Raw genomic sequence first — 27,928 nt, forward strand, 5'->3', positions numbered from 1 at the left:
TCTTAATAAGGTTGCCGGTTTAATTCCCACATGGGATGGTGGGCTGCGCCCCCTGCAACGAAGATTGAAAAAAACAGAGACTGGACTTGGAGCTGAGCTGCGCCCTCCACAACTAGATTGAAGGACAATAACTTGACTTGGAGCAGATGGGTCCTGGAGAAACATACTGTTCCCCAATATTGCCCAATAAAAAATTAAAAAAAAAAATCTAGGAGCAATGGTTCAGGAACATTATTGTCATGCATGCAGTGCATCAGCTAAGAAGGAGGTGAGAGCTACAGGGGTGTCCAGAGATCTTTTCATACGACTATAACACCATCAATTCAAAATTACTTTTTATTAGATAACATGTATATACAAGATACAAATATCAAAAAGTAGAAAAGGCTGTATAGTAAAAAGTAAATCTGCCATCTTGGTTCCCTTCTCAGAAGAAAAGGATTGCCACCAGTTTCTTATAACTAAAGCAATCTTCTTTTATATGACTTTTCTTCTCCAAAACATTTTCCATACTTTCCATACTTTCATTTTAGTTGCCTCCAACCTTAATTCATGTGTTTATTCTACATGTACTCATAAAGAGGACAATGCTACAAAGTTCACACTGTGAAACTGATAATGGAGAAAATAAAGTGGAGTAAGCATTGCTAAGAAAGTCACTTAAAATGAAGTTAGGAGGCCATTGAGAAAGTGAGGCCAATGCACATCTCCTGTCTCATTTCTTGGAAATATTGTTAAGTTGCTAACCTATTGCTGAAGTCAACTCAAGGACAAACAAGAAATATACCCGATCAATAATTACTACACGGACATACACGTATATGAACTTTACTTCCTCCTCCTCATGGACCAGACTATGCGCATTCTTCACCTTGAAAAGAACCAAATTATTTCGACAACCAGCATCCTCCAGTTACATAATGGACCTAATCAATTCCAACTGACCTAACCAACATCCTTCACTTACATGGAGGACCTTAATGAGAACAGCTCTTATAATTTTGCTCTTTATAAACCTTGCCTTTCTTTTTTCCTTTCCGAATATAATTTAGGTTGCTACCTGTAACTGTGTCCCAGATTTTAATCACTCCTTCATTAAATAATTGCTTCTTATTTTTTTATTACAGCCTAAACTTTGTTTTTTGCTAACATAATAAATACAAAACTGCTAAAATTAGCCAACTTGTCAAGATGATGTTAACGATGTTTGGATACTTTTCTTCAATATCAAAGAGAACTTCTCACTTTCAGGAAGCTGTATTTTCAGGACTATACTCATTTATCCAAAGCAACCACGATAGGAGAGTGAGATTAACCTCATTGAGTTATACAATCAGGAACACCTTAGAGCTAAGGTCAGCGCCAAAACCATGGTGACTAAATATTGGGACAAGATAGAAATGGTCCTTGTTGATTCATCCTCAGGGTCTAGGACACCTAAAGTCTATTTGTGACATTGACACAAATTTGAAGAAGACACAACTTACTTGATTCTTAATTTAAAAAAAACAAAACAAAATACATGACCTACTTAAGATTGTGAGGATACAGTAAGTATATTTATCTATACAGGATAGACAAAGTTCTTCTTTGGACTTAATAAGAAAGTATTTAGTTGACATAAAATTATGCTAAATTACAATCTAATGTTTTGAAATTTATTATTAAGTTTTTAAAAATCTCTTGAAGAAGTAAGTTTTCAGAGGAAAACTAGTTTGTGTGCGTGAGTACAAAGCCACTTAGGTTGGAAGGCTGCCAAGATTGATGATTTGGATTTGATTAAGGTTGATTTATTCAAGATCATGCCAGTCATTGGAAAAATGACCCATTTATTTGCTTTGATTTCTCTGCCAGAAATATACACCCATTTATGGGAAAGGAGGGATTCCTATGAAGTTTTCTTTAAATGGATCAACTATCTCAATAATACCAGAGAACTTGTTTTATCAAGTAGCACTCTGAACTGTGGGCCAGGAAACTTTTTCTCTTATTACCTTATTATTGCAGAAGATTTTACATTATTACAGTAATTTAAAAAAATACACTCTTAGTGATATGAGCCCACATATCCCTAGTTCATTTATAAACCCACATATTCCAGACAGCTTCTAAATCTATTGAAGATATCACAGGCAGCCTAACCTATTCATATGACTTAAAAGAAATAAATCAGGTACCTAAATTTTTTTTTCAATTAAGTTGATTTAGTGATAATAGCAGATATGAAGGAAATAACATCAACATCCTAATTCCCCTATTGTTTCATGCTTGGCTTCAGGGTAGACAGCTCTCCCAGTCCAGTCTTGTTTTCAGGGAAGATACAACTGGCTGTTGACATGGCTTTAATGACTCCTCCAGGATCAGGGCTTGTCCATAAATCATCCACAAAGCCTCTCTGGGGAAAGCGGCTAGAGAGGCATCACGGTGTTTTAGCGCTAGTTTTTGTAGCGATAATTCAGATTTTACATAATGCTCCCTAGCTCGTTCCTATCAGAAGCAGACATTGTCCTACTCTGCCAAGTTTGTTGCACAAGAGGCAAGGAAGGGCCTTTGCAGAGTGAAGACCCATTCACAGAACCAAATACCTAAATGCTTTCCCTTGCTTAGGATGACAAATTTCAGCAATACGTAGAAAATCAAATACTTTCATGGGCATGAGGTGCTGACCAGTATAAATGTTCTCTAATTCACTATATAATACATTCCAATCTAAAACAAACTAAATTATGACTTTTTGTCAAGAAGAGATAATCATAAACATTTTTAAAGTAATTCCTCATTAAAGGGCTGACACATCTTCCCTTTTATCTCCTCAAATGAGATGATTTCACGAGAACCTAAATCTCCAATTTGCTACATTATGGATAATTGTTGGTATTCTTCATATTATAATGTTTGCTTTTATAATACAATGAAACCAAACTTGTAGTACATGCCTATATTATAGGCTTAATAGTCACCATGTAAGATCTTTAAGACCTTTAATAAACCAAGTTTCCCATATTATGTCTTCTTGAACATATAATAAAAAAAATCTATATTTTCCACAATTATTTTCTATGTAAAGATATCATATGACTTAATTAAAGATAGCTATTTTTTTTAATTGGGGGAGGGGAACAGGACTTTATTGGGGAACAGTGTGTACTTCCAGGACTTTTTTCCAAGTCAAGTTGTTGTCCTTTCAGTCTTAGTAGTGGAGGGCGCAGCTCAGTTCCAGGTCCAGTTGCCGTTTCTAGTTGCAGGGGGCCCAGTCCACCATCCCCTGTGGTTGTCAAACCGGCAACCCTGTGGTTGAGAGGACATGCTCCAACCAACTGAGCCATCTGGGAGCTCAGTGGCAGCTCAGCTCAAGGTGCCATGTTCAATCTTTTTAGTTGCAGGGGGCGCTGCCCACCATCCCTTGCGGGACTTGAGGAGTTGAACCGGCAACCTTGTGGTTGAGAGCCCACTGGCCCATGTGCGAATCAAACCGGCAGCCTTTGGAGTTAGGAGCACGGAGCTCCCACTGCCTGTGCCACCGGGCCAGCCCCAAAGATCGCTATTATTAGGTAAAGCCATTTGAAATAGCAATATCTGACCATTTTTCACCTACAAAAACAGCAATTTAATTTGATTCCCCCTAATTCCATGGTGGTTTCAAGAATAATGTATACGAACCTAATAAAAACCGTAATAACAGAGAAATAGAAAATAGAGGAATCAACTGCAATCATCTAGAACTCAATTCTGATTGATATAGAAAATGGTTTTCCCACAATCAAAATTATAGAATGTGTATGGTTTTCATACCTAAAATTTTAAACCCTTAAGGATGAGCAAGGCCTAACAAGTAAGAAAATGTATACAAACTGGGAAAGTCCACAATGACTGTATTTTTGTTTCAAGAAAAAATGTATTTTTAAATAAGAAAAATGGTAAAATAATACTGTTACAACATTGGAGTGAAACTCCAATGTTATCTTAAAATTATTCAAAAATACTGAAAAACACTAGGAAGAAAGGCACCTTATCCATAATCCAAAAGTGATTTAAAATTCCATAAAAAGAAAACAAAGACCCTCTAATCCCTTTCCTCTGGAATACCATGTTATGCAGATTAGTTTATAATCTTATTATAAATTTATTTTTATAATAAACTAATAATTAATCATGGATGCTTTCCAGATTAGTACATAGATCTCCTTAAACTGCTTTAAATAGCTGCAAAACAGTTCATTAAATGGGTGCTCCATAATGTATTTGATCATTTATCTACCCTTGTAATATTTCTTTCATTACATATTTTATTATGTCTGTGTGGTTGATGAAAACACTGTGGCCCCTTTACACTATTATAGATTGTGGGCAAAGGTTTGGTAAACATTAAGGTCATCAAGCATTTGCTTGAAAAATGCAACTCAGAAAATAGCCTACATTTGTATTAGGCTATGTTCTTGAGGAATAAAAGAATCAGAGAAAGACAAGCAAGAAGAAACACACACACACACACACACACAGATGGGGAAAGAAAAGGTGATTATCTGATGTGTTTATATTTATAATGAGACAATATTAAGAAGAATGGATACGGAAACTAGTTATAAAATGAGACTTTTAACCTTATAAGGTAAAGGTGTTTAAAGTCCAAAACTCTGAATGCAAGTTAACCCTTACATTTCTTGTGCTTTGAGGATTTAAGTTTGTTGACTGTAGAAGAGACAAAGCAGTTCAAATTGTAATGCGATGTTAATGAAAAATTCAACATCATAACCAGCTTTAGTTGGGAATCAGCATTATAGAACAGCTCTTCCAGAAAATTATGTTGTAAGCCATTACTACATTCCTTTAGCTGCTATTAACTGCAAACAAAAACTGAGGATAAAGAGCCAGAAAGAAGGCCAATCAGGAAACTCCAATAAACAGGGCCAAGTACAACAATGATGATCTAAGAATTTACATTTCTTTACAATTTCTATACATTATTTCATGCTTAAAAATTTGCTTCTAAGCCCACTGATTATATTCTACTTTTGAGATCATTACTGCATGGTGATGATAATAAGACTGTGAACCTTGGAATCTAGATGGGTCTGAGCTCTGTAGGGGAGCAGAATATGCCACTCCAAAATATGTCTCTCTGGTATAAGGATTATTTTAGGCTAGTTATTTTTAAGAAACAGAACAGGAAAAACTCTGAAAACCAAGTAAAAGTTACCCTTTATAAGAGACATTTACATGTATGAGGGAACTCTCCATTTGTAAGGGTGTCTCCCTGGCTGTACTAGGAAGAGGATGATGATTCAATTTCTAGAAACTCCCATCAATGGAGAAGGCAGCAGCTTAAATCTGCATAACAACTTTACCCTCGTTTACTATGCTTTTCCTGTAACCTCCCATTACTGACTCTCCCCACCCCCAACACCTTCTTTTGTCTTTAGCTGAGGATGGTATTTAAGGTGATGATTTTGGCCATTTGGGGGAAATTACTCAGTTTTTCTGGGTCTCTCCCACATATCCATATTTTTCTCCTGTTAATCTGTTATGTCGGTTTGATTATTAGACCAGCTAAAGACCCTAGAAGGGAAGAAGGGAAAATTTTTTTTTCCCCAACGGCTCAAATCCTAGCTCTACACTTTCTAGCTGAGTCACTTTGGAAAAGTTATTTTACCTTTCGGGTCTCAGTATCCACATATATATTTTAAAAAAATAACAGTATATGTTCAGTAAGTATTGATTAGGAGATCTTTATAATATACCTAGCAAATCATACCAGGAACACAGCCTCTGCATAAATGAAACACTTAGATACATCACTCCAAGCACTAGCTCTCAAAGTGTGGTTCTCAGATTCCTATTATGGTTCTAAGGAAAGTAACCTTACAGGGTGACCTGGTCATCAATTCCTAACTTGGCAGGTACTGGTGGGTAGTCTCACCCTAGGCATATAACCTTTTAGTAAAAGGTTTATCTTTGCCTTAAACAAGCCCTGTCCATTGTTTTTGTGTATCTAGGTGTGGGAAGGAACAAGCTTTCCTCTTGCCTCAAGATTCTTTTGGCGGGTATAATAATCAAATAGACATGAGACAGATTAGTCAGAGAAAAATAACCAAATTTAATACACACATATGTATAGCACCCCATACACATGAGAGAGTCAGAGACCCCACATGCACAAGAGGTTCAAATTCAGAAAGGGGAACATGAGTATATAAGACATCCTGAACTAGGGATGATGTCAGATGTTTTGGGAGCTTCAAAGCGGTCATTGCAGAATGATAAAAGCAGATGTTTAATAAATAAAGTTTGTCAGGCCCTACAGAGAGGTTCTCTCTGATAATCTCTTATAGGCAAGGTCCCTAATTCAGGTTCTTCCAGGTAGTCAAGGGAGGGGCAGAAGTTTCTGAGCCAGAAACTAAAGTTGCCCTTACCACAAAACAATTCACATACCACAGAAGTACATCTTGGTGTGACTAGCTCTGAAACCCCACGTGGGTTAACACACCTTTGAAATAACCACCCTCTAGAGAGCTCATACTCTTGTTAACTATCCTGTAATCTAATCCTCACCTTGCTTTCACCCACTTTCCTGTAATCTTCCTTATGGTTCTCTCCTTAATTTCAAATGTGGGAAAGAAACTGCAAGACTGTCCTTCTCCAGAGCATTTGAGATCCTGCTTCCTGGCAACTGTCAGTTTGGCTCAAACTCTTACAAAAATATGATTGGATGTTCTTACATTGACAGTAGCATTTGACGTAGTCTTTGAGTTTATAAGAAGTTCAAATTAATGGGCCTTATCCAAACCTACTGAATTAGATGGTATGAGATGAGGCCCAGGAATCTAGTTTTACAAGCTCTCCAGTTGATTCTTACGCATGTTAAAGTTTGAGGACCACTGCCTTAGTTCAGCTAGACATGATTTTCATATGATTATTTCTATTAATGAACATGAAAAGATCCAGCAGTCATTTACAGGGCTGACACATCTGATATGGGCCAAATGAAAGGGCTTCTCACTACAGAAATTCTAAGTGTTCTTTCTTTAGTGTTTTAACTGCATTAGCTTCTTAATCGTAAATAATAGATTGTTTTTAACCTGAATCATAGAAACCTCCTACCCTTGCTTTAGATAATTACCCTAAAACTAGTGATTCATACTTGTTCGTTGTAATCCTTGAAGCCTAGTGTTCTCTCCTACCTGTTCCTGGTCTAACCCCTGGACAATTAACAACACCTGAATGACTGGTTGAATGGATTAACTAAAATCTATTTTTCCTTATTCAGGGGCCTTGGGGATGTGGAGGATGCCCCAGCAAGGTCGAAACCAAAGAAGCCAACACGGTCTCCCAGGCGGATCTGACACTGTTTCCTCTCATCTGAGATCAGATAGGGTGAGAGTTCGGTGAATCCCCAATAGGTAGGGACAGCTCTATGCCCCTGCCCAGCAGGAAACCAATACAGAAGAAAAGACCTTCTCTTCCTCAACATCCCATAGAGATTTTATGGGGATCACATCTCTCAAGGAGAAAACAAGGCAGGGAGTTAGATACAGATATTGGGGTCTCTGCATTCCTGCACGTCCAACACAACGCACTGAATACGACCACCCAAAAGACCTCCCCTCTCCGCCCCAAACTTCCCCTTTTCATTGTAATTATCTACCCCTGTGAGGAACAAATGGGTACAAAATACCCAGCTAGATGAAACCGGCCACTCACACCTGCGCAGTAAAGGCCACAACGACCTTCATTTCACCTGGGCCTCCTTATATCGTCATTATGATACCATACATATGCCCGGAAGTTCATTAATATCATTATAACAAACTGAATTCTGGAAGGAACATGCGCAGTCTAAAAAGATGAGGAAATTCCTTCTTGTCAATCACAGGTGTCGATCAAGTGGTCCCATGCCCCCAAAGGAACAGCCTATCCTAGAGAAAAAAAGGATAAAAACTCCAAGGCCTCTCCAGTCTGAGCCTTTTGAGCTTTTTGAACCTTGCTTTTGCTTAGGGGCCCGCTGCAAACCCTTTGGAGTGTACTTTTTCTTTTAATAATGAGCCCTTGAGCCGTTCTCTGCTGCTCGGGTATGCTCCTATTTCTTTAGAGTGTACTATCTCTTCTAATAAACAATTATTTCACCACTTTGTGTATCTCGTTCAATTCTTTGCTTGAGACGCCAAGAACCTGGACACCACACCGAGAAGAGTCCACTCTCCGGTAACACATCCATTAGGGATAGGAGGCACAGTGCCTGGGCCCATGATACTTTTAAAGTTTTATGAAAAAAATATTTTAATGTTATTTATTTTAAAATCAGAAGAAAATTTTAACATAATAATAATAAATATATGTATAATAATGAATCCAGCCTGGATTGTATCTTTATACCAAAGCAGTTTTAAAATTAACTCAAAAATTATAGTTTTATGTACTCATATAACACTCTAACTCTGGCTAAAATAAAATGTTCAATATATTTCTTGTGGAGAAAGGGTGCCATGAATGCAAAAGTGCGTAGGGAACAGAAAAGTCATAATTAGGCCCTGATCACCTGAAAACTTGACTGTTAATTTATAAATTGACACTGAAGGTGCCTGGTAGGAACTGACTATTATAAGAAATGTGTGCTATTTTGAGGATATATTCATATACAATCCAAAACATATTAGTTTGAATTTCACTTAAAAGTTTAAAATGTTCAACATTAAAGTTTTAGTTACTAAACTGCCTGCATAAATCCTAGGGGAAAAAATGACATGGACGAGGGACAGAAAGCACTGACTAAAAGAACTGAAAATAAAAAAGTAGCACAAAGCATGGTAGGATTAAACCAGAGTAAAAATAAGGTAGCCAACAAGTTGAAAGTGAATTGAAATATTATAATGTAGAAACTATGTTAAAACAAGTTTATATACTTATAATAGAAACTTACACATTATTCTCATATAACACCTGTTAAAGGACAAAAATTCAACCTAGCAAATTTCAAGATCTAATTGATTTTATTGAAGAATTCATGAATCGGGTGATATCCCATCTAATAAAATAGAAAGATGCTCTGAGGAGCTTTCATAGGTAGAAATAGGCAGGAAAAGAAAGTTAAGAGAGAGGATTATTTCAGGCAACTTACCTTCCTTTAGGGGAAGGCAGTGGGTCTTGTCAGGCAGATTACCTCACTGGACTGACCAGGAAATTCCAGACTGATTGGTTTAAAACTACAATCCTGGGAGAGGCTGAAACTGAAATTAGGTTAAGTATTAAGTTTTGGTGGAACTTACTACCACAAGTGATTCCATTTGGGATCTGTTGTTTCTAACACTCAGCATTCATTTCACCAGACACAACTGCATTTAGCCCTTCAAAACCCATCAACCAGGCATCTATTGTCTCCTGAAACTTGTATTTAGTCATGGCCTAACTATATACTGTTTCTAAGTATAGTGTTTAAAAGAACATGATTGATAATTGTGTTTTCAAAGAAGTGTGTGTGTCATGCAGGGTGTCATGCAGGGTCTCAGCTCCCACTCCCCACATAAGAACACAGGATATGGTGAGGCCAAAAAGGAACACCCACGGAGCCATAGATAGGGGAGTCATACCATTATATTCTCACTGGCAGCTGGATTGGAGACACAGGAAGCAGGAGCCACACGATCTGCAATCTGATGGACACTTCTCTCTGCCAACCAACCTCACTTGCTAACTGCAATCCGCATGCTAACTGCAATCCGCTCTTGCTAGCTCAGCCACCATCTTCTTGCTAGCCCCCATGTGCTGCTAACATGGCCATGGCAGTTATATTAGTGGCCAGTGGCTCACTGGTTACAGCTGACAGCCAACTAGCCACAGCTGATGGCCACCCAATCACAGTTGATGGCCATTTACTACCCGAGTGAGCACCTTTCCATGTGACAGCGAGAGCCTGGAATCTGCACTCCTGGTTCTGTCCCCACAGTGTGCATTAAAACTAGTTTACTTTTTTTATTAGTAACTATTAAACTCTACCAGAATAAAATGAGTCTGCTTATTCAAGTAGTTTTATACACAGCATTTTAAATCTGGCTACAACAGAGGAAACACCAGCTGTGATACAAAATAAGAAATTTGTAGCCATGTAGAGAGGAAGCTTTGTTATTATGTATCTATTACCAACTCAAGTCTTCCTCTGGCCTCCTCAAAACCGCTCAAATTGTTTCAACATTGTAATCTTAAAATCCAAGCCCTAGGTTCACCCCTGGATTGCTGATCCTTTTTAAGGCCTTTCCTAGATTTCTACCACAATGTTGCCTGAGGCAGAGACATTTTGTGGACCTCTCAGAAGATGGCATTAGATAGTCTCTAAGGAGTCTGGGGTCGGGGTTCTAGAATTCTATGATTCTAAATTTTCAATGGGAAAGACAGTTTAAAATATGTTGTATTTAACTTTAGTCAGTCAGCAGACAAGTATTAACCTACTGGTACAAGACTAATTAAACAAAAAGTGCATTGCAGATGGAGGGTAAAATACGTATGTTCAAAAGCTCTAACTTAGAAAAGATGAAGCATATGAGGAACTAAAAGAAGTACAAAGTGGTTGGAGCTTAATTAAGGTGAAAATGTTGCAAGATGAAGCTAGTGAAGTAGATAGGGAAGGCCTACTAAATGAATTAAGGATTTAGGATTTTTTTCCTAAAAGCAGCAGGAAACCTTTGGTTTTAAACAGGAAGTGCTTTGATCTGATCTGTTTTTGTTTGTTTATTTTTTTGTTTGAAAGATTATTGTGGCTTTTGTGTGAGAAATGGATTCGAGGAGGGGTAGAGAGAATAAGAAATGACCTGTTTATAGCTGTTATAGTATGGCTGAGAGGTGACTGTGACTGTGGGGTCATTGGAATTGGAAAAAATATGGATAGGTTCAAAAAATATTCAGGAAGTAGATTTAACTTTAAAACAGAATCAAAAGTGCTCCCTAGGTTTCTGGTTTGTGAAACTATGTGGAATGCAGCACTATTCAACTGAGCAGAGTCCCAGGAGAGAAGAAGTAGTTTGGGCAAGGGTCTCATGCTCTTGGACCCTTCCAATGGATCCTACAGATTTGTCTCATTCCTATTTTCCTTTGAATTCTGCTTGCATGAGATGACTGTGTATCCTTGAGAATGTTGGTCCTTTGGTCAACACCATTGATTATTCTTTCTTATAGGACTCAGATTGCACAGAAAACTGAGGGGATTCTTGATATGGGGACTTCTAAGTATGTGTTTTTGATCCAATTTAAATAGGCTACAGCTATGCTGGTGAACTACCTGCAAAGTTCTCAAATGTATGGTGTGGTGAAAACATCCTAAAAATTGTGAAGAGTAAGATCAACACTTTCTGCTGCAAAGAAGACAAATTCTAATGGATTGAGGAGAGTGGGGATCTTAAGAAGGCACTAGATATGGAACTCAGGATACATGAGAGGATTGAGTTAAAGAAGAAGGGACTCTGACTATTGTAACAGTAGGGAATAAAAAATAGAATGGGTGGGTACAGATGCGGGTAGTTTGGGTAAACAAAGGAAATGCTTATCTTGTGGCTTGTATTTCTCTTTGTAGTAGGAAGCAAGGAATTCTGCTGAAGAGTGATGGGGGAAGGTTTGAAGAAGTTTCATATAGTTGTGGACACATGAAGAGTATGTTGTTTGGAGAACGTAGTAGAAAAGTTGGTTGTCGTGCAAGGCTGCCTGCGGGTTCTCAGCTGCCGCTCCCCACATAAGAACGCAGGATGTGGCTAGGCCAAAAAGGAATACCCACAGAGCCATAGATAGGGGAGTCATGCCACTAGAGTCTCACTGGAGGCATTATAGTCTCACTGGAGGATGGGTCCATACAACCTGCAACCTGCTGTCTGCTTCTCTGCCTGGCAACCAACCGACTAACCAACTAACGCAGCCATGGCAGTTATATCAGTGGCTAATTGGCTAACTGGTTACAGCTGACGGTCAATTAGCCACAGCTGACGGCCACCTACTACCCAAGTCAGCACCTTTCCACGTGAGGCTGAGAGCCTGGAAACTGCTCTCTGGGACTCTGTCCCCACAGTGGTAATATAGAAATTCCCTGTGAGGTGGCAGTCATATTATAGTGGAACGAAATGTCTCTCTTCGGAGACTTTCTTCAGGGATGCTCACTCTTCCTATATCTCAGCAGGGAAGCTGGGTAACCTGGTTTACGCAAGTTGAAGGTTTTAAGAGAGAGAGGAACAAGGAGAGGGTGTAAAGACAAGGAAGCTGAACATATAATCAAGAAAGAATAAATGAAATAATGTACCATGAAATTTAAACTAGGTGGGGAGAAAAGTAAAGAGAATTAAATTGTGTTTAATATGACAAGTTAGCTGATATCTGAATAGAATTTGCTAAATTTAAACAATAAAGACATGCTAGACTTTTAATAAAAATTAAATGTATAACTCAGAAAACTGGTTTTGTAATTAGTCATATTTCTAAAATTCAGACATTTTTAGTAACATCTCTAAGCTTCAAAAATGTATGTACAAAGAAGGGCTACTAATTATTTGTATATATATATATATATATATATATATATATATATATTCAGCTAAATTTCAGAGACATGTTCTAAATTTAAAGTTTACTAGTCCCTGAAGGGATATATAATGCTATTTATTCTTAGTCTATCATCTTTACATGAAATAACAGTGGTTTCTGAAAATATCTTTAACCTTATATTTGAATAAGGAAATTTATAATTTCACTTGTAATTGCAAATTCATAGAATAAGAATAATTGAACTGAAAAGGAATTCACAGGTTGTTTAATCTGGTGGTTTTCATAGTGTGGTCCCCTGATCAGCAGCAGCATTTGGATCACCTGGGAACTTGTTAAAAATGTAAATTCTCGGGCTGGCCTGGTGGCTCAGGAGGTTAGAGCTCCGAGCTCCTAACTCCGAAGGCTGACAGTTCGATTCCCACATGGGCCAGTGGGCTCTCAACCACAAGGTTGCCAGTTCAATTCCTTGACTCCCGCAATGGATGGTAGGCAGCGCCCCCTGCAACTAAGATTGAACACGGTACCTTGAACTGAGCTGCTGCTGAGCTCCCAGATGGCTCAGTTGGTTGGAGCATGTCCTCTCAACCACAAAGGTTGCCGGTTCGACTCCCGCAAGGGATGGTGGGCTGTGCTCCCTGCAACTAGCAACTGGCAACTGGATCTGGAGCTGAGCTGTGCCCTCCACAACTAAGACTGAAAGGACAACAACTTGATGCTGAACAGCACCCTCCACAACTAAGATTGAAAGAACAACTTGACTTGGGAAAAAAAAAAAAAAAAAGCCCTGGAAGTACACACTGTTCCCCAATAAAGTCCTGTTCCCCTTCCCCAATAAAATCTTAAAAAAAAAAAAAAAAAAAAAGTAAATTCTCAGGCCCACTCCATACCCATTGAATCAGAAAATCTAGGAATGTGGTAGAGCAATTTGTTTTAATAGGCCGTTACAGGTAATTTTGATGCATGCTAAAGTTTGAGAGCCATTGGTTTAATCCAGTACTTCTCTGTTAAAATTGGAATTACCGAGTTCCATAGAGATTAGGTGAAATTAATAACACTTAAAAATAAAACAATGGACTTTGTCTGAAAGATCCTAACTCACATTGCTTAAAAGACATCTTTTACATAACTCTACCTTGTTTCCCATTCCATGTGTATTAATTTTCTATAATACAAATTACTGTAACAAATTACTAACCTAGCAACTTAACAAAAAAATTATCGTTATAGTTCTGAAAGGTCAGAGATTCAACATCTGTCTCACTGGGCTAAATCAAGGTGTCCAACATCTGTCTCACTGGGTTAAATCAAGGTGTCAGCTTTGCTTTCCGAAAGCCCTAGAGGAGAATGTTTCCTTGACTTTTCCAGCTTCCAGAGGCCACCCACATTACTTGACTTCTGGTGTCTTCCTCCATTTTAAAAGCCTGTATGTATGTATTTTAAAATCAGTGATTATTTTTTGAAACTACTTCTTAGAGTTTGTACAAATAAGCCCAGTCACCCATGTCGGCTTATTATCTACACGACTCAGTAGTATTATACTGTCATTGGCAGAGACTATGTCATAGAGCGTTACAACTGGATTATTAAATATCCTCAAGCAACAAAAATAAATTATACTCATTATATTACTCTTACTAAATTAGTAAAAATTAGTTCATTTTAGAAAATTTTTAAAAGTTTTAAATAAAAAGCTTTTCTTATACCTTGGTTAACAGGACAATTAAATTAGTTACAAAAGTTCATTCCCCCAAAACTGCATTTAATCATAGTTCTTCTGTATCGTTTTAATTCTGTTGAATATACACGGAATTCCGTGATATACACGGAATTTCGTTTTCTTTTTAAAAGAGGAAGAATGAGGGATTTAAGAAAAATGTTGGTTTAGAGGACGATACACCTAAAGGAGTTCAGTTTCGCTGATGAGACTAGTCATAACTTCTTTCCTTTTCTGCATTTTCCAAATTTTCATTAATGAACGTGTCTTATTTTTATGTTTAAAAAAAGTGGAAAAAAAGAAAGGTAAAGAAGAAAAAGAAAAAAAAACAAAAACCACAACCAACATTATATAGTCACTTGCAGTTATAGGCCTGACTTGTAAGGTAGGGTATGGTGTTTAAAGTCTCAGGCACATAAATGACAGGACTTTTTTTTTTCTTTCTACAGTCATCCAAAGAGTATTGTAGAATCTTCCTTGATAAATGATTTCGAAACCTTTAAAAATGAAGACCACAAATCATTTTCTCAACTTGTGATTGCCACTACTTCACTCTCTTCAGTTGGCTATGGTTTGAACTCTAAGGCCTCCTGAAAGAAACAAACTTTTAATATTTCATAGGCAATCGTGGAGCCACAGAACCCAAATTCATCACCGGCCTGGCTTGGACGCATTCACACACTAGGTCTGCCATAAGGCCCTCGGCAGGCGGGATTTTGGACGAAACATGTCTAGGCCGAGCCGGCGCCACTTAGGGCCAGCGCTACCGACAGGCGGGTCGGTGGGCACCATAAGTCGGTGTTCTGGGCGCCGCAGACCGCTCCGCGCGCGAGCCGAGCCTGGGCTCCTAAGGGGGAGCAGCGCTGGGGGCGGCAGCGTCGGGGCGGGGGCGGGAGCCGGGCGCCGGGCCGCAGCTCCAGCGCCCGTGGGGGAGGAGCGGCAGCGACGGCGGCTGGAGCTGCCGTGGCGACGGACGCGAGGCGGTGGCAGAGACCCACCCCTGTCCACATGGACAGTCGCAAAGGCCTCCGCTGATGCATTCACGCCTGGGCGGGGTGGGCGGACGGCCGTAGCGGCGGCGGCGGCTGCAGAAGGAGCGAGGGGCCTGGGGGCGCCTGACGGTAGCGGAGACCTCGCCGCCACTGCGCGGCGGGTGCGGCCATTTTACGGCCTGGGACGAAGGGAGGCGTGTTTGTGTGCTCGCCTCCTACCTCTCTTCCTGGGGGCCCGCGGCTGCGGGAAGCTTCTCAGGCGGCCAGGGTGGGCGGTGGATGGGGAGTCGTGGGCCGAGAGGAACCGAGCCTGGGAAGCGCCGTCGCCGCCGTCGCCGCTCGCATTGCCCCGGAGGGGCCTGAGGAGAAGTCCAGGCCGCGGGCCTCGCCGCCCGCTCGCCCGCGATAGGCCCGGCAGCGCCTGGCCTGCTTTTGTGTAGGCCGGTGTGGACGTGGGAGCGCCGCTCGCCTGACGGCCGAGTTCCGGGCCCGCAACCCTGAGGCGGCTACCCTCCTGCGGCGCGGCCCCTCAAACCGGCGAGCGCGGCGGCGGTGTGGGCCATGGATTAAGGAGGCGGCGGCGTGGGAGGAGGAAGATGGCGGCTGGCAAGAGCGGCGGCAGCTCAGGGGAGATTACTTTTTTGGAAGGTACATCTATGTCTGCCTTTGCCGGAGGGTGGGGAGTGGGTATGAAAATACAGGAAAATGTGCTCCCCTCATCACCGGATATTCGGTTATTCACGCTGGGTAGGTTTGGGGGCGGTGGAGGTACCGGGGGGCGGGGGCTGCCGGGGCGATGGTGGGGAGGGAGCGCGCGGGGTTCGAGTCCGTCGGTGCTGGGAGCTTGGCCCGGAGCGGGGAAGGCTGAGAAGGTCGGGGTGCATCGGGCTGCGGGCCGGAGTTGGTGGGTGGCCTTTGAGGGCGCACGGCTTAGTCTGACATTTAAAAAAAAAAAAATTGGTGGTGGCCTAGGGATGAAAGTAGATTGCGTTCAGGTCTTGTTGGGTGTTCAGGGAAAGTTTCAAATTGCGAGGGTCGGATGAAATTGGGGGCCAATCTAAGTAGGGAAGAGAGAGGGGCCGTTTTTACTGAGTATGATTTTTACAACCTGGTCTTTCTGTTTCGCAGAGCTTTAAGGCTTTTTGCAGCCAGCATTCATATGAGGCCTGGCCTGGGTCCGGTAGTCTTAAAATGTGTTTGCTAAAAATATTTTATAAAGTAATTTATGTGAAAAAAGAGAATGAGATTCAGTCTCAACTTTGGGACAGCCACCAAAGCTAATAGAGTTTGGGTGATCCCATTTTTATTCACTTGAGAGAGAAAGTTAAACATTTGCTGTAGGTGGACTAAAGCCACTCTTAAGAAAAACTGTGTCATTGTTGGGGATGGTGGTAATGGTAACAGTATTGGCTCTTTGACCACATTTATAAATAGGGACCCTCAAAATACAGTTACATTCATTGTAACTGTGGACCAGAAACTTTAATTTCACATCGCTTAGTTTGATTATGGGTGGGGGTGGGGGGTTCAGTGTTTACATTGGTAATTGAATTTATATAGATACATTGTTTAGGAAAATGAGTCTATCTGTGCCGTGATTGTTACAAAGGATTAACTACTCTTTGGGTAATTTTGCAAGATGATTTTCATATGCAGTATAAGTGATACTTTAATTAGAAACGTTTCTAAGCTAAGAAAGTACAACTTAACTGTGGTAACAGGTTCTTTAACAGGGTGTCAGGGATGGGTATTCCTTGTTTATGGTTTTATTAACAATGCCTGGAACAGTGCCTGGAACACAGTAGGTACTCAATATTAGTCTAATGAATGAATAGGGACTAATAGATGTGGATGGGAAAATAAATCTTAATTTTTTAAAATTCTTCTTCCATGAGTATCGCGAAGCAAAAGGAATCTCACCTTGCTTTGCAAGCCAGGCTTTATCTAAAAGTGATGAGAGTGTATGATATTTCTAGTAAGGAGAGTTGGAAAGCTTGTAAGTTTTTCTGGGTTCATTTCTTATTACCTCCATTCTAGTTTAGGTAGAATGGGTGACTGTTAGAGTCTCAGAGTGGTGCAGCTTGTGTTACAGGTGGTGATACTACGTGCGTTACTTTTTGTTTTGATATTTTTGTTTTGATATTGGAACCTCAAAAAATGGCTTACTGATATTTATCATATCCTGTATGCAGATAATTGTACTTTTGTGCTGTGGTAAGTTTCCAGCTTCTATACACTTTTAATTCAGTTTAAGTTCTGGCTAAATGAACATAGGGTAGAAAGAGCACACATAAAGCCAACATATACAGGGCTAATGTGAATTTCAAACTGTTCCTTTCAGTTTAACTGAAGGGTCTGTGAATGTACAGGTGTGACACACTTGAGGTTTATCATTTCTCCTTTAGCATTCTCATAAATAATTGTATGATAACTTGTTTAGAATATGAGCAGAGGGAAAAGCTAGGATTTCAGTTTCTCATCCAATTTTCATTTATTGTACTGAATTTTTTAAAATAAATGAAATGATATTCAGCACTAGTTGTATTTTTTTTGTGTTTAATTTTTTGTCTTTAATTCTTTTGGCTCTTTACACTTTTAGTAATAAAATACTCCACTGTAACTTGCCATATATTTTGTATTACTATGTTTATATGTTTTCAAAATGTTTCCCCATAGGCCCTTAGGATTTCATATTTAAACATCTACATAGTATACTTTCCTTACTCTCTGGTAGACTCGAGAAACTGAAGTTGGTTTTAATTCACTCATCAAATATTTCTAGCAGCCTACTCTATGCTAGGCACTGTACCATGGTAAATACAGCAGTGCATAATGTAGCTAAGGTCCCTGTCTTCATAGAACTTATATTTTAGTGGGAGAGACTCTTAATAATTGACTAAAAATTAATCCATTTAGAACAATCTTACCCCATCTTTTCACATAGTTCCCTTCTTCACTTTATTTAGGTCAACTCAGACCTGACAATCTACTAAAAATGTCATGCTATGGCACATACATAGAAACACACGATATTTCCTTTTACTGTTTTACCTTTTGAAATAGCATTTAACACATGATGAATTTATATTTTCATGTTTTCAGTCCTAAAATACAAGCTCCATGAAAGCAATGACTTTGTTTTTTCACCGTCATATTTATATTTTCACCTGGAACATATTTGTTGTTAATTAAATAAACAAGATAGCAATATGATAAAGGCTGTGGAAGAAGTATACACACAGAACAGTGAAAGAATGGGCAAGTCATTTTATGTAGTGTTAAAGTCAGGAATGGCCTTCCTGAGGAGGAGACACACCTGAGTTAAGTAAGGAAACACCTTAATTATGGGACAGTTCAGAGTATGGCAGAGGATGATGCCTGTAAAGTTTCTGAGATGATGCATAGTTCCTTTTGTTAAACAGAAAGGTCCTGGCTGAAATGTAGCAAGCAAAATAGAGTGATATGAAAGAGAGGCAGCAGATCTATCCTGCAAGATTATACAATTTTATTTCATTTTGAAAAGTGGGAAGTCATTGAAGAGTTTGGGGCAAAGTGTTATGATATAATTTATCTTTTTTTTAAACTACTCAGTGGAATGAGTTAGAGAAAAGCAAGAGTAAAAGCAGGGACGTGAGTTAGGAGAATATTTCAGTAGTTTAAAATAGAGGGGTTTGGGATATGATGGTGGCACTGGAGATTGGGGAAGAGGATTGATAGAAGGTATGTTTGTATGTAGAGCTAACAGGATTGTAAAGGATTGTATATTGAGGATCAGAGTAAAGGGGGGAGTCAAAGATGACTCCCAGGGTTTTTATTTGAGGTGTTGGTAGCGGGGGTTATTCCATTTACTGAGATGGAGTAGACTGGTAGAAAAAGGAGAAGCAAGTTAATAGCTACTTTGGTCAAATTGAGTTTGAGATAAATGTCTTTGTTACCCATATTCTAAATTGTTTTACATTCTTATTACTGCTGAGTAAAATGCTAATACCATTTCTTTTTCTGGCTTCATTAGGGAAAAGGAGACCTATTGGCTACTATTATATTGTATGTGTGAGTTTAATTAGGCCACAGCTTGTATCAAATTTTTTTCTTTCTCCTCTTTGACTTGTTTCTTTCTTTTCTGTATATTTAAGGGTGTTTTATTCTCCTTTTTCAATTATGATAGTTTGGCAGTTTTCTCTTTTTTCATTCAACAGATATTTATTGAGCAACTGTAATGTAGGTACTGAGGCACAATGATGAGGGAGGGAAAATGGTTTCTCCAAGATGTCTAGTCCAGGGAGGAAAGTGATCAGATAATCACACTTGTAAATGTAAAATTATAACTGTCAAATTCTAGAAAAATGGGAGTATTCGTAATAATGAGAGTTTGATCTGTTCAGGGCAGTTTGAAGGGTGAATAAGAAAAGGTGGGGAGACAGAGCTTTTCAGGCAGAGGGAGTGTGGTATGTTAGGGAACTAAAAGGAGCACAGCATGGTGCTAGCAAGGAGAGGAGTCCAGATGAGACAGATAACAGCATCATCAGACTTGCTTCAAAGAAAGGTCATTGTCCACCACATGGATAAAGCTTTAGAGATGGGCAAAATAGTATCAGTAAGACCAGTTAGGAAACTGTTGCAGTATACGTCAGAGGTAATGGTGGGTAGCTTGTTTTTGTAACCTGTCTTGATATTTTCTCCCTTCTCTCTGGAACCTCTAACAAGTCTACTTCCTGTCACATTTCTTTCTTTTTTTATGCTGCACTTGTTCATATCTAGTTTTCTTTCTATTTACCTTTTTCTTCTACCAAATAAATTGTCTCACCAGTATTCTCCCAGTTTTTTCTGCCATCCCTTTCATGTGTGTACACACATGCGCACGCACACAACTACTTTGTTTACCTTTTCATTCTGTGCCAATCGCCCTTTGTGGACTTTGCCCACTAGGTTGAAAAGAGTGCAATGTTGTCCTCTCTATACCAGCAAAATTGCTTATATCTCCACATGAAAAGTGTTTTCCATTTCCCCTAAGCCATACTTAGCTTTACTTAAATGGCTATAAATGCAGTTTGAACCTAATCAGTTTGTCACTTTTACTGGGGACAGGAAATACTTCATAACATCTCTTCAATTAAAGCATAATTTCTCCTACTAAATAATCGGCGTTCCATGAATGTAAGCAAGGTCTTTAGTTTCAGCCTGCTCAGAGGAACACAACACAAAGTTCTCCATTTAGCACTGCATGTGTCATTCCTTATTCCTTAAGTGTATGTGTTTCCTAGTTTCATCACAGTTGAATTGATAAATTCTGCTTATCACTTGATTTCATGTACTTCCATGAAACAGTAGAGTAGAAACTCTACTTGAAATGCAAATGATTTTCATTAGAAATCCATTGAGAGCATGAACTCAAAAGCCAGCATGCTGGAATTCAACATCTAGCTCTACTGCTTGTTAGCTGTGTGATCTTGTATAGATTCCTTAACCTCTCTGTTTTCATATCTGTAAAAAAAAAGATAATTGTAGTTATACAGTTGTTGTATAACAATTGTAGTTATACAATGTAATAATTGTAGTTACCATGGAGATTAAATGTGTTAATATATATTAAATTCTTAGAACAATTCCAGGCATATAATTCCAAGTACTTTTTATTAATTGGTATTGCTATATTTATTTTCTTAGGTAGAGAAGAGAAAAAGAACTTCCTTTTCTTGCTTTTCCTTTTTTATTTGAATTCTAGTTTTTATTTTATTTCTTTCACTTACTATTTTTCTTTTTTTAGATATTAGTCAATTGTTCTTGATATTCTAGGTTGAGTGGTATAGTGAGAGAGGAAAGAAAATGAAATTATGTATTCCATGTATCTAGACTTCATTAAGTTGATTGTTCTGTTGCCATTACAAAAGTATGTTGAATATTTAAGGAAATCAAGAGGTATGGAGAGTTTATGTGACCTAGATAGAGCAAATTAGTGGGGAAATCAGAACTAGTGCCTGGGAACTGATTTATACTGTAGCTTAACCACCTTCAGCATTCCTTCCTTCCCTCCCTCCCTCACTCCCTTCTTTATCCCTTTACTTCCCCATTCTTCCTCTTTCCTACTTTACCTTTGAGGGGTGGGGGGTTGGACAAGAGAAGGAAAATAATAGGGAATTATGGGAAATTATCATTTATGATGAAGCAGCACTCTTAAGAGGGGGAAGCACAAGCCATAGATCTCTTAAGGTCCAACTTCAGAAATTACAGAGTTACTTCTGCCACATTCTGTTGGCCAAAAGTTCACGAAGCCAGCCCAGGTTCAGTGGGAGGGGAATTATACCCCACCGTTCCAGGGGAAGAGTGGCAGAGAATTTGCCGTCATCGTTAATCTACACAGCCATCTTTCTTAGACCTATGTGCAATTTTTTTTTTTTTTTTAATTCAACAAAGTCACAGTATTTCTTAAACTTGAAAATGCCAGTGCTTATGAGATCCAAAAGCTAATTTCTGGACAGTTTAGGAAGCTAAAGAAAGAACAGAGACCACAGAATTTGTAATTTGTTTCAGAGATATGAATAACAACATAAGCAGTCGTTGGTTTGACTTTTCTTTGATCAGGGATTGATTTGAAAATTTCTGAAACCAGGAAGTATAAGTAAGAAGAAAAGAGGAAGAATGTTAGAAACTTTTCCTTTTTTCTTTCATTCAGTGATGTCTGGGTCATGCTGAAGTTACTGTAATCTTTCTCATTTTCATTACCTGAACTCTTAGAAGACATGATCACAATATTTATAATAAAAAAATTAACATTATATCAGTACCAAACACAACAGTTAATCCACAAAGTCAATGTCAGACTGTTAATGATCACAGTTACAACCCACCTAAGTTATATACTTAAGTCACATTACTTGGAATGATGCCACAATGGATGATCCGTTATTATCAACTGTGAATAATGGTTGCTAACATCAGCTAAAAAAGACAGTGAGTACAGAAGGTAGTAGATAATCTATGCAGTATTCACTTGACACTAAAATCGGTGTTGCTTTCAGCCCCTATTTTTTGGGCTGCCTTAGGGTTCCTAGAACCTTTTGCATCCATAACCAAAAATTAGGACCTCTTGTCTCCTGAGGATACAGACTTCTAGTGCTAAAATTGGGACAGTGCTAGGCAAACTGGGACATTTAGACACTGCCTTGTCCCAACTTAACAACCACCTTGAGGCCATCGGAAACTATAGGCTTGAGTAGGAAAAAAAAGCCCTATTTCGTTCTTGCCGTTGGTGTTACTATTTCAAATACATTTCATGTTTGAATTTGAATATAGGTTTTGTTTTGTTTTTCTTTTCCTCCCACATTAACTGCATAACAGTCTTTGAAACACAGCAGGGAGAAAAAACAGTGTTGGTGTCCAGTGTATACTAGTATAGTAAATTCACTTTTTCATTTTTTGCAAAGGTTGAAGCCGTTTTTCAGTGGGATTACAAATGTTTTGGCATTTGATCTTTTCTTCAGTCCACATTGCTCTCCATTCTCTTATCACAGAAAATATCAAAGAATGATTTAATTTTGTCATAATAGCTATTAAGTCTGAGAATCCTCAGCATTTTCTTCACAACTTTGAGGATCAACTTTTTTTTTTTTTTTGGGGTATCAACTCTTGTGTCTCCATTGTCTTCACCATTTACAGGCTTTACCTATTTCTCAAGTTTATCTTCTTTTAAGTTTATTATAAAAGTGTCAGTTTTCTCTTTGTTGAATTATGTATTTATACTTTGTTTTTAAAAACGTTTTAAACTAAGTTTATTGGGATGACAGTGGTTAATAAAATTACATAAGTTTCAAGTGTACATTTCTGTAATACATCATCTCTATATTACATTGTGTGCTCACCACCCAGAGTCAGTTCTCTTTCCATCACCATAGATATATATATATATATATATATATATGTATATGTATATGTATATGTATATGTATATGTATATACATATATATACACATATGTATATAATTTTATTGGGGAAGGAGAACAGGACTTTATTGGGGAATAGTGTGTACTTCTGTGACTTTTTCAAGTCAAGTTGTCCTTTCAGTCTTAGTTGTGGAGGGCGCAGCTCAGCTCCGGGTCCAGTTGCCGTTGTTAGTTGCAGGGGGCACAGCCCACCATCTCTTGCGGGAGTCGAACTGGCAACCTTGTGGTTGAGAGCCCACGCTCCAACCAACTGAGCCGTCTGGCCACCCAGGAGCTGAGCCTCAGGCAGCTCATTGACTTCATTCTAGTTGCGGTGGGTGCAGCTCGCTGGCCCATGTGGGAATCAAACCGGCAGCCCTGTTGCCCAGAGCTTGAGCTCTAACCAACTGAGCCACCCGTCCGATCCCCATCACCATATATTTGACTTCCCCATTTGCCCTTGCAGAACTAAAGTGTTTCATTGGTCCATCCCAATGCTGAATTCCCTTGTCCCCTTGATGGTTCTGTTCCCCTTTCCTTGGAGCTGAAGGAACAATGTGAGCCACTTGGCTTTTGCAGTCATTTCAACCTTTTGAAATCATTTGGTTTCAACCATTTGAAATCAACATTTTGCCATCACTGCAACCTGTTGTGTATCAGCTTGAGACAACTAATTTTAGAAATTGAATATTCTGTGTAAAGGTAGAATCAGCTGCATTACTTTGGGATAAGGTACCACCCCCTGACATTTATGTTCCTTTGAAGATCAAGGAGCTTCCAGCAACAGTTAAGAGCACCAATACACGTTCTGTAGAAACCATGCTTTTTTAAAATTTAATTTTATTATTAGTTTCAGGTGTACAAAACAACATACTGATTAGACATTTACACCCCTCACAAAGTGATAACCCTACCAAGTCTACTACTATGACATCGTACATTGCTACTATTACAATACCATTGACTACGTATGTTCCTTACGGTGTACTTTACATCCTATGAATGTTATATATATGAATAAATATAAAATAGAAGCCATACTTTGAGTTTTGATCATTTCCTGGGCTAGTAGTAAGCTATACTCTGGTGATGCGGGCAGCAACAGTGAGTACAACTCCCAGATAGGCAGGCAGTCGTAAGAGTAACCCACTGATAATTCTGTGCGGTGTATTCGTTGTGTTAGCTGAGTTTGCTGAACTGTAGGCTAAGTAAGTGTTCTGAGCACATTTAAGGTGGTCTAGACTAAGCTATGATCAGTAGGTTAGGTTTATAAAGTGCATTTTTTACTTAGGGTATTTTCAATTTAGGATGGGTTTATTGGGACATAACCCCCAATGCTGCTCTTTGTAAGTTGAGGAGCATCTGTACAGCAGGTCCTGTGATAATGTCTCTTCGTTCAGTGTTATTTCATTATATTGTTGATGAGATGCCATCAGAACTTAATTCTTGTTTATATCAATTAGCCTGTGGTAAAATTATACCATGCTTTGTTATACATCATTTCACTTAAAGTCACAGAACCTATCAATGATGTTGAGGACTTACTGTATTTTTATTGCTACATTTAAAAATATTAATTGTTCATGCAAAATTAAAAAATATTGAGTGCCAACCTAGAGTTAATCCCTATTCTATGTGTTTGGGATACATGAGAAAACTAAACAAAATGCCCAAGGAGTTTTGTGTTTTGTTTTTTTTGTGTGTGTTTTTCTCAGTTTTTAATTGCTTGTTCATCTCTTCTGCCCATCTTGTTTTTCTGTTGGAATGTTGGAGTTCTTTATTCTGAATAGTATACCTTGGTTGAATTATGTGGATTAAATATATCTCATGAAATTATTACTTGTCTTATTTTTTAAATGAATGGAATAATTTTATGAACACAATTTTTTAGATTAGTTATTTTTTAATGTCTTGTGCTTTTTGTGATACAATAAATCCTTTGGTGTTACTGATCCTTTGTATTATAACTTTATTTTTTTGTTCTTTAATTACTGTGCATTTTTTTAGTTTTTATGGCAGCAGGAAAGTGCCAGTCAGCTATGCAGACATAGTAACAGAATTTGAAAATCTATTTGTAGTGTATGCCTTACGTTTTCTTTACATTGAAAAATATTTTAAAAATTTTATTAAATATTTGCAAACCATATATCTGATAAGGGGGTAATAGCCAAAATATATGAAGAACTAATACAACTCAATAACAACAAAAAAAAAACCCAACTAAAAAAAAAATGGTCAAAGAACCCAAATAAACATTTTTCCATAGACGACATGCATATGGCCAACAAGTACACTAAAAGGTGCGAAATATCACCAATCATTAGGGAAATGCAAATCAAAACCACAATGAGATAATCCCCCGAGGCCTGTTAGAATGCCTATCATCAAAACGACAAGAAAGGGTGGCTGGTTAGTTCAGTTACTTAGAGCATGGTGCCAATAACACCAAGGTTGCCGGTTCAATCCCACATGGGCCACAGTGAGCTGCGCTCTCCTTAAAAAAAAAAAAAAATCTTAAAAACGAGATACAAATACTGGAGAGTAAGTGGAGAAAAGGGAACACTTTTGCACTGTTGGTGGGATTGCAAATTGGTGCAGCCACTATAGAAAACAGCCATAGAGGTTCCTCAAGAAGTTAAAAACAGAACTATCATATGATCCAGCAATTCCACTTCTGAAATGTATCTGAAGGAAATAAAAACACTATGTCAGAGATATCTGCACCCACATGTTCCTATCAGCGTATTTGCGGTAGCCAAAATGTGGAAACAACCTAAGTGTCCATTGACTAATGAATGGATAAAGATGTTTTATATTTACATACACAGAGGATGCCAAAAAAATGTATACACATTTTAAGAAAGAAAAAACTTAAAATTGTAATACAATGAATGACACTAGCATTCATTTGATTAACACCATCTTTTGAGCGAACATCGTACTACATATTGCTATCGTAATTCAATTCAACTTCGAAAAGTAGTACATAGATAGCATCTCTTAAAATGTGTACATTTTTTTGGCATCCCTCCCCCCGTATCTGTGTACATACACAAACACATATGGACAGATACACACCAACCATGAAAAGGAAGGAAATGCCATTTTCAGCAACATGAATGTATCTTGAGGGCATGCCAAGTGAAATAAGTCAGACAGAGAAAGACAGGTATCTGTTATCTCACTTAAATGTGGAATCTAAAACAAACAAACAAACAAAAAAAAACTTGATAGAAAAAGGTCAGGTTTGTTGTTACCAGAAGCAGGGGGTAGGGAACTTGGATGAAGGTGGTCAGAGGATACAAACTTCCCGTTATAAGATAAATAAATGCCAGTCTGCATCCCCACCAACAGTGTATGAAGGTTCCTTTTTCTCCAGCCTCTCCAACACTTGTTGATGATAGCCATTCTAACTGGGCTGAGGGGATATCTCATTGTGTTTTTTATTTGCACTTTTCTGATGATTGGTGATGTTGAGCATCTTTTCATATATCTATTGGCCATCTGTGTGTCCTCTTTGGAGAAATGTCTATTCAGGTCCTATGCCCATTTTTAATTGTATTTTTTTGTTGTTGAGTCGTATGTGTTGCTTATGTTTTGGATATTAACCCCTTATCGGAGACGTTATTTGCAAAAATCTTATCCCATTTGGTTGGTTGCCTCTTTATTTTGTCAACGGTTTCTTTTGCTGTGCAGGAACTTTTTAAGTTTGATACAGTGGCGTTCATTTATTTTAACTTTTACTTCCCTTTGAGGTCAAATTCATAAAATGCTCTTTGAACGCAAGGTTCATAAGTTTAGTACCTATGCAGCCACTATGGAAAGCAGTGTGGAGGTTACTCAAAAAATTAAGAATAGAATTACCATATAACCCAGCAATGCCTGTCCTGGGTATCTACCCCCAAAAATCTGAAAATGTTTATCCGTAAAGATATGTGTACTCCTGGAACAGAAAAAGGACATTAGGTTAAAAAAGAAAAGGTGGGGGTAGTAGATGAGGGTAAAGGGGGTCAAATATATGGTGATGGAAAGAGAACTGACTCTGGGTGGTTAGCACACAATGTGATATATATATGGATGATGTATTACAGGATTATACACTTGAAACCTATGTGACTTTACTAACCATTGTCACCCCAATAAACTTTAAAAAAAAAAGTAAATAAGTACTGGGGTAATGTGCAAAATGATCACTATAGCTAACGCTCTTGCATGGTATATTTGAAAGTTGTTAAGAGTAAATCCTAAGAGTTCATCACAAGGAAAAAAACATTATTTGTTTTGTATAAGATGATGAGTGCTAACTGAATTTCTTGTTGTAATCATTTCACAATATATGTGAATCAAGTCATTATGCTGTACACCTTGAATTTGAACAGTGCTGTGTATCAGTTATAGCTCAATAAAACTGGAAAAAAGACTTGTTTTATCTGTGCATGCAAAAGGTTTACATTTTTATTTTTAAAAAACTTTTTTTTTTTAAAGAGCACTTTTAGGTTTACAGCACAGTTGGGAGAATGGTACAGAGGTTTCCCACATGCCTCCTACCCCACACATGCACAGCCTCCACCAATATCAGCATCCCCATCAAAGTGGTACATTTGTGACAATTGATAATCCTGCATTGATACATCATAATCACCCAAAGTCCATAGTTTATATTATGGTTCACTTTTAGTGTCTATGGGTTAGGACAAATGTATAATGACATATATCCATCATGATAGTATCATACAGAGTAGTTGCACTGCCATAAGTATCTGCTCCATCTACCTCCTATCTCACAACTGGCCAA

The 27,928-nt window shown here is 38.4% G+C and overlaps 1 protein-coding gene across 4 annotated transcripts in view; it reads left to right on the top strand.

Moving 5' to 3' along the window:
• The first annotated feature begins 15,075 nt into the window (after window positions 1-15,075).
• The window catches only part of SENP6 (SUMO specific peptidase 6), a 100,069-nt gene continuing 87,216 nt past the window's right edge, over window positions 15,076-27,928 (top strand). The window contains exon 1 of one of the 4 annotated variants that reach the window (XM_019729596.2): window positions 15,076-15,864. In XM_019729596.2, coding sequence (XP_019585155.2) covers window positions 15,813-15,864 — 52 coding nt within the window. In that variant the 5' untranslated portion in view covers window positions 15,076-15,812. The remainder of the gene's footprint in view (window positions 15,865-27,928) is intronic. The other 3 variants (XM_019729601.2, XM_019729599.2, XM_019729598.2) reach the window with 3 other exon arrangements.

This window comes from Rhinolophus sinicus, linkage group LG05 (assembly GCF_036562045.2).
Source record: "Rhinolophus sinicus isolate RSC01 linkage group LG05, ASM3656204v1, whole genome shotgun sequence".
Lineage (NCBI taxonomy): Eukaryota > Metazoa > Chordata > Mammalia > Chiroptera > Rhinolophidae > Rhinolophus > Rhinolophus sinicus.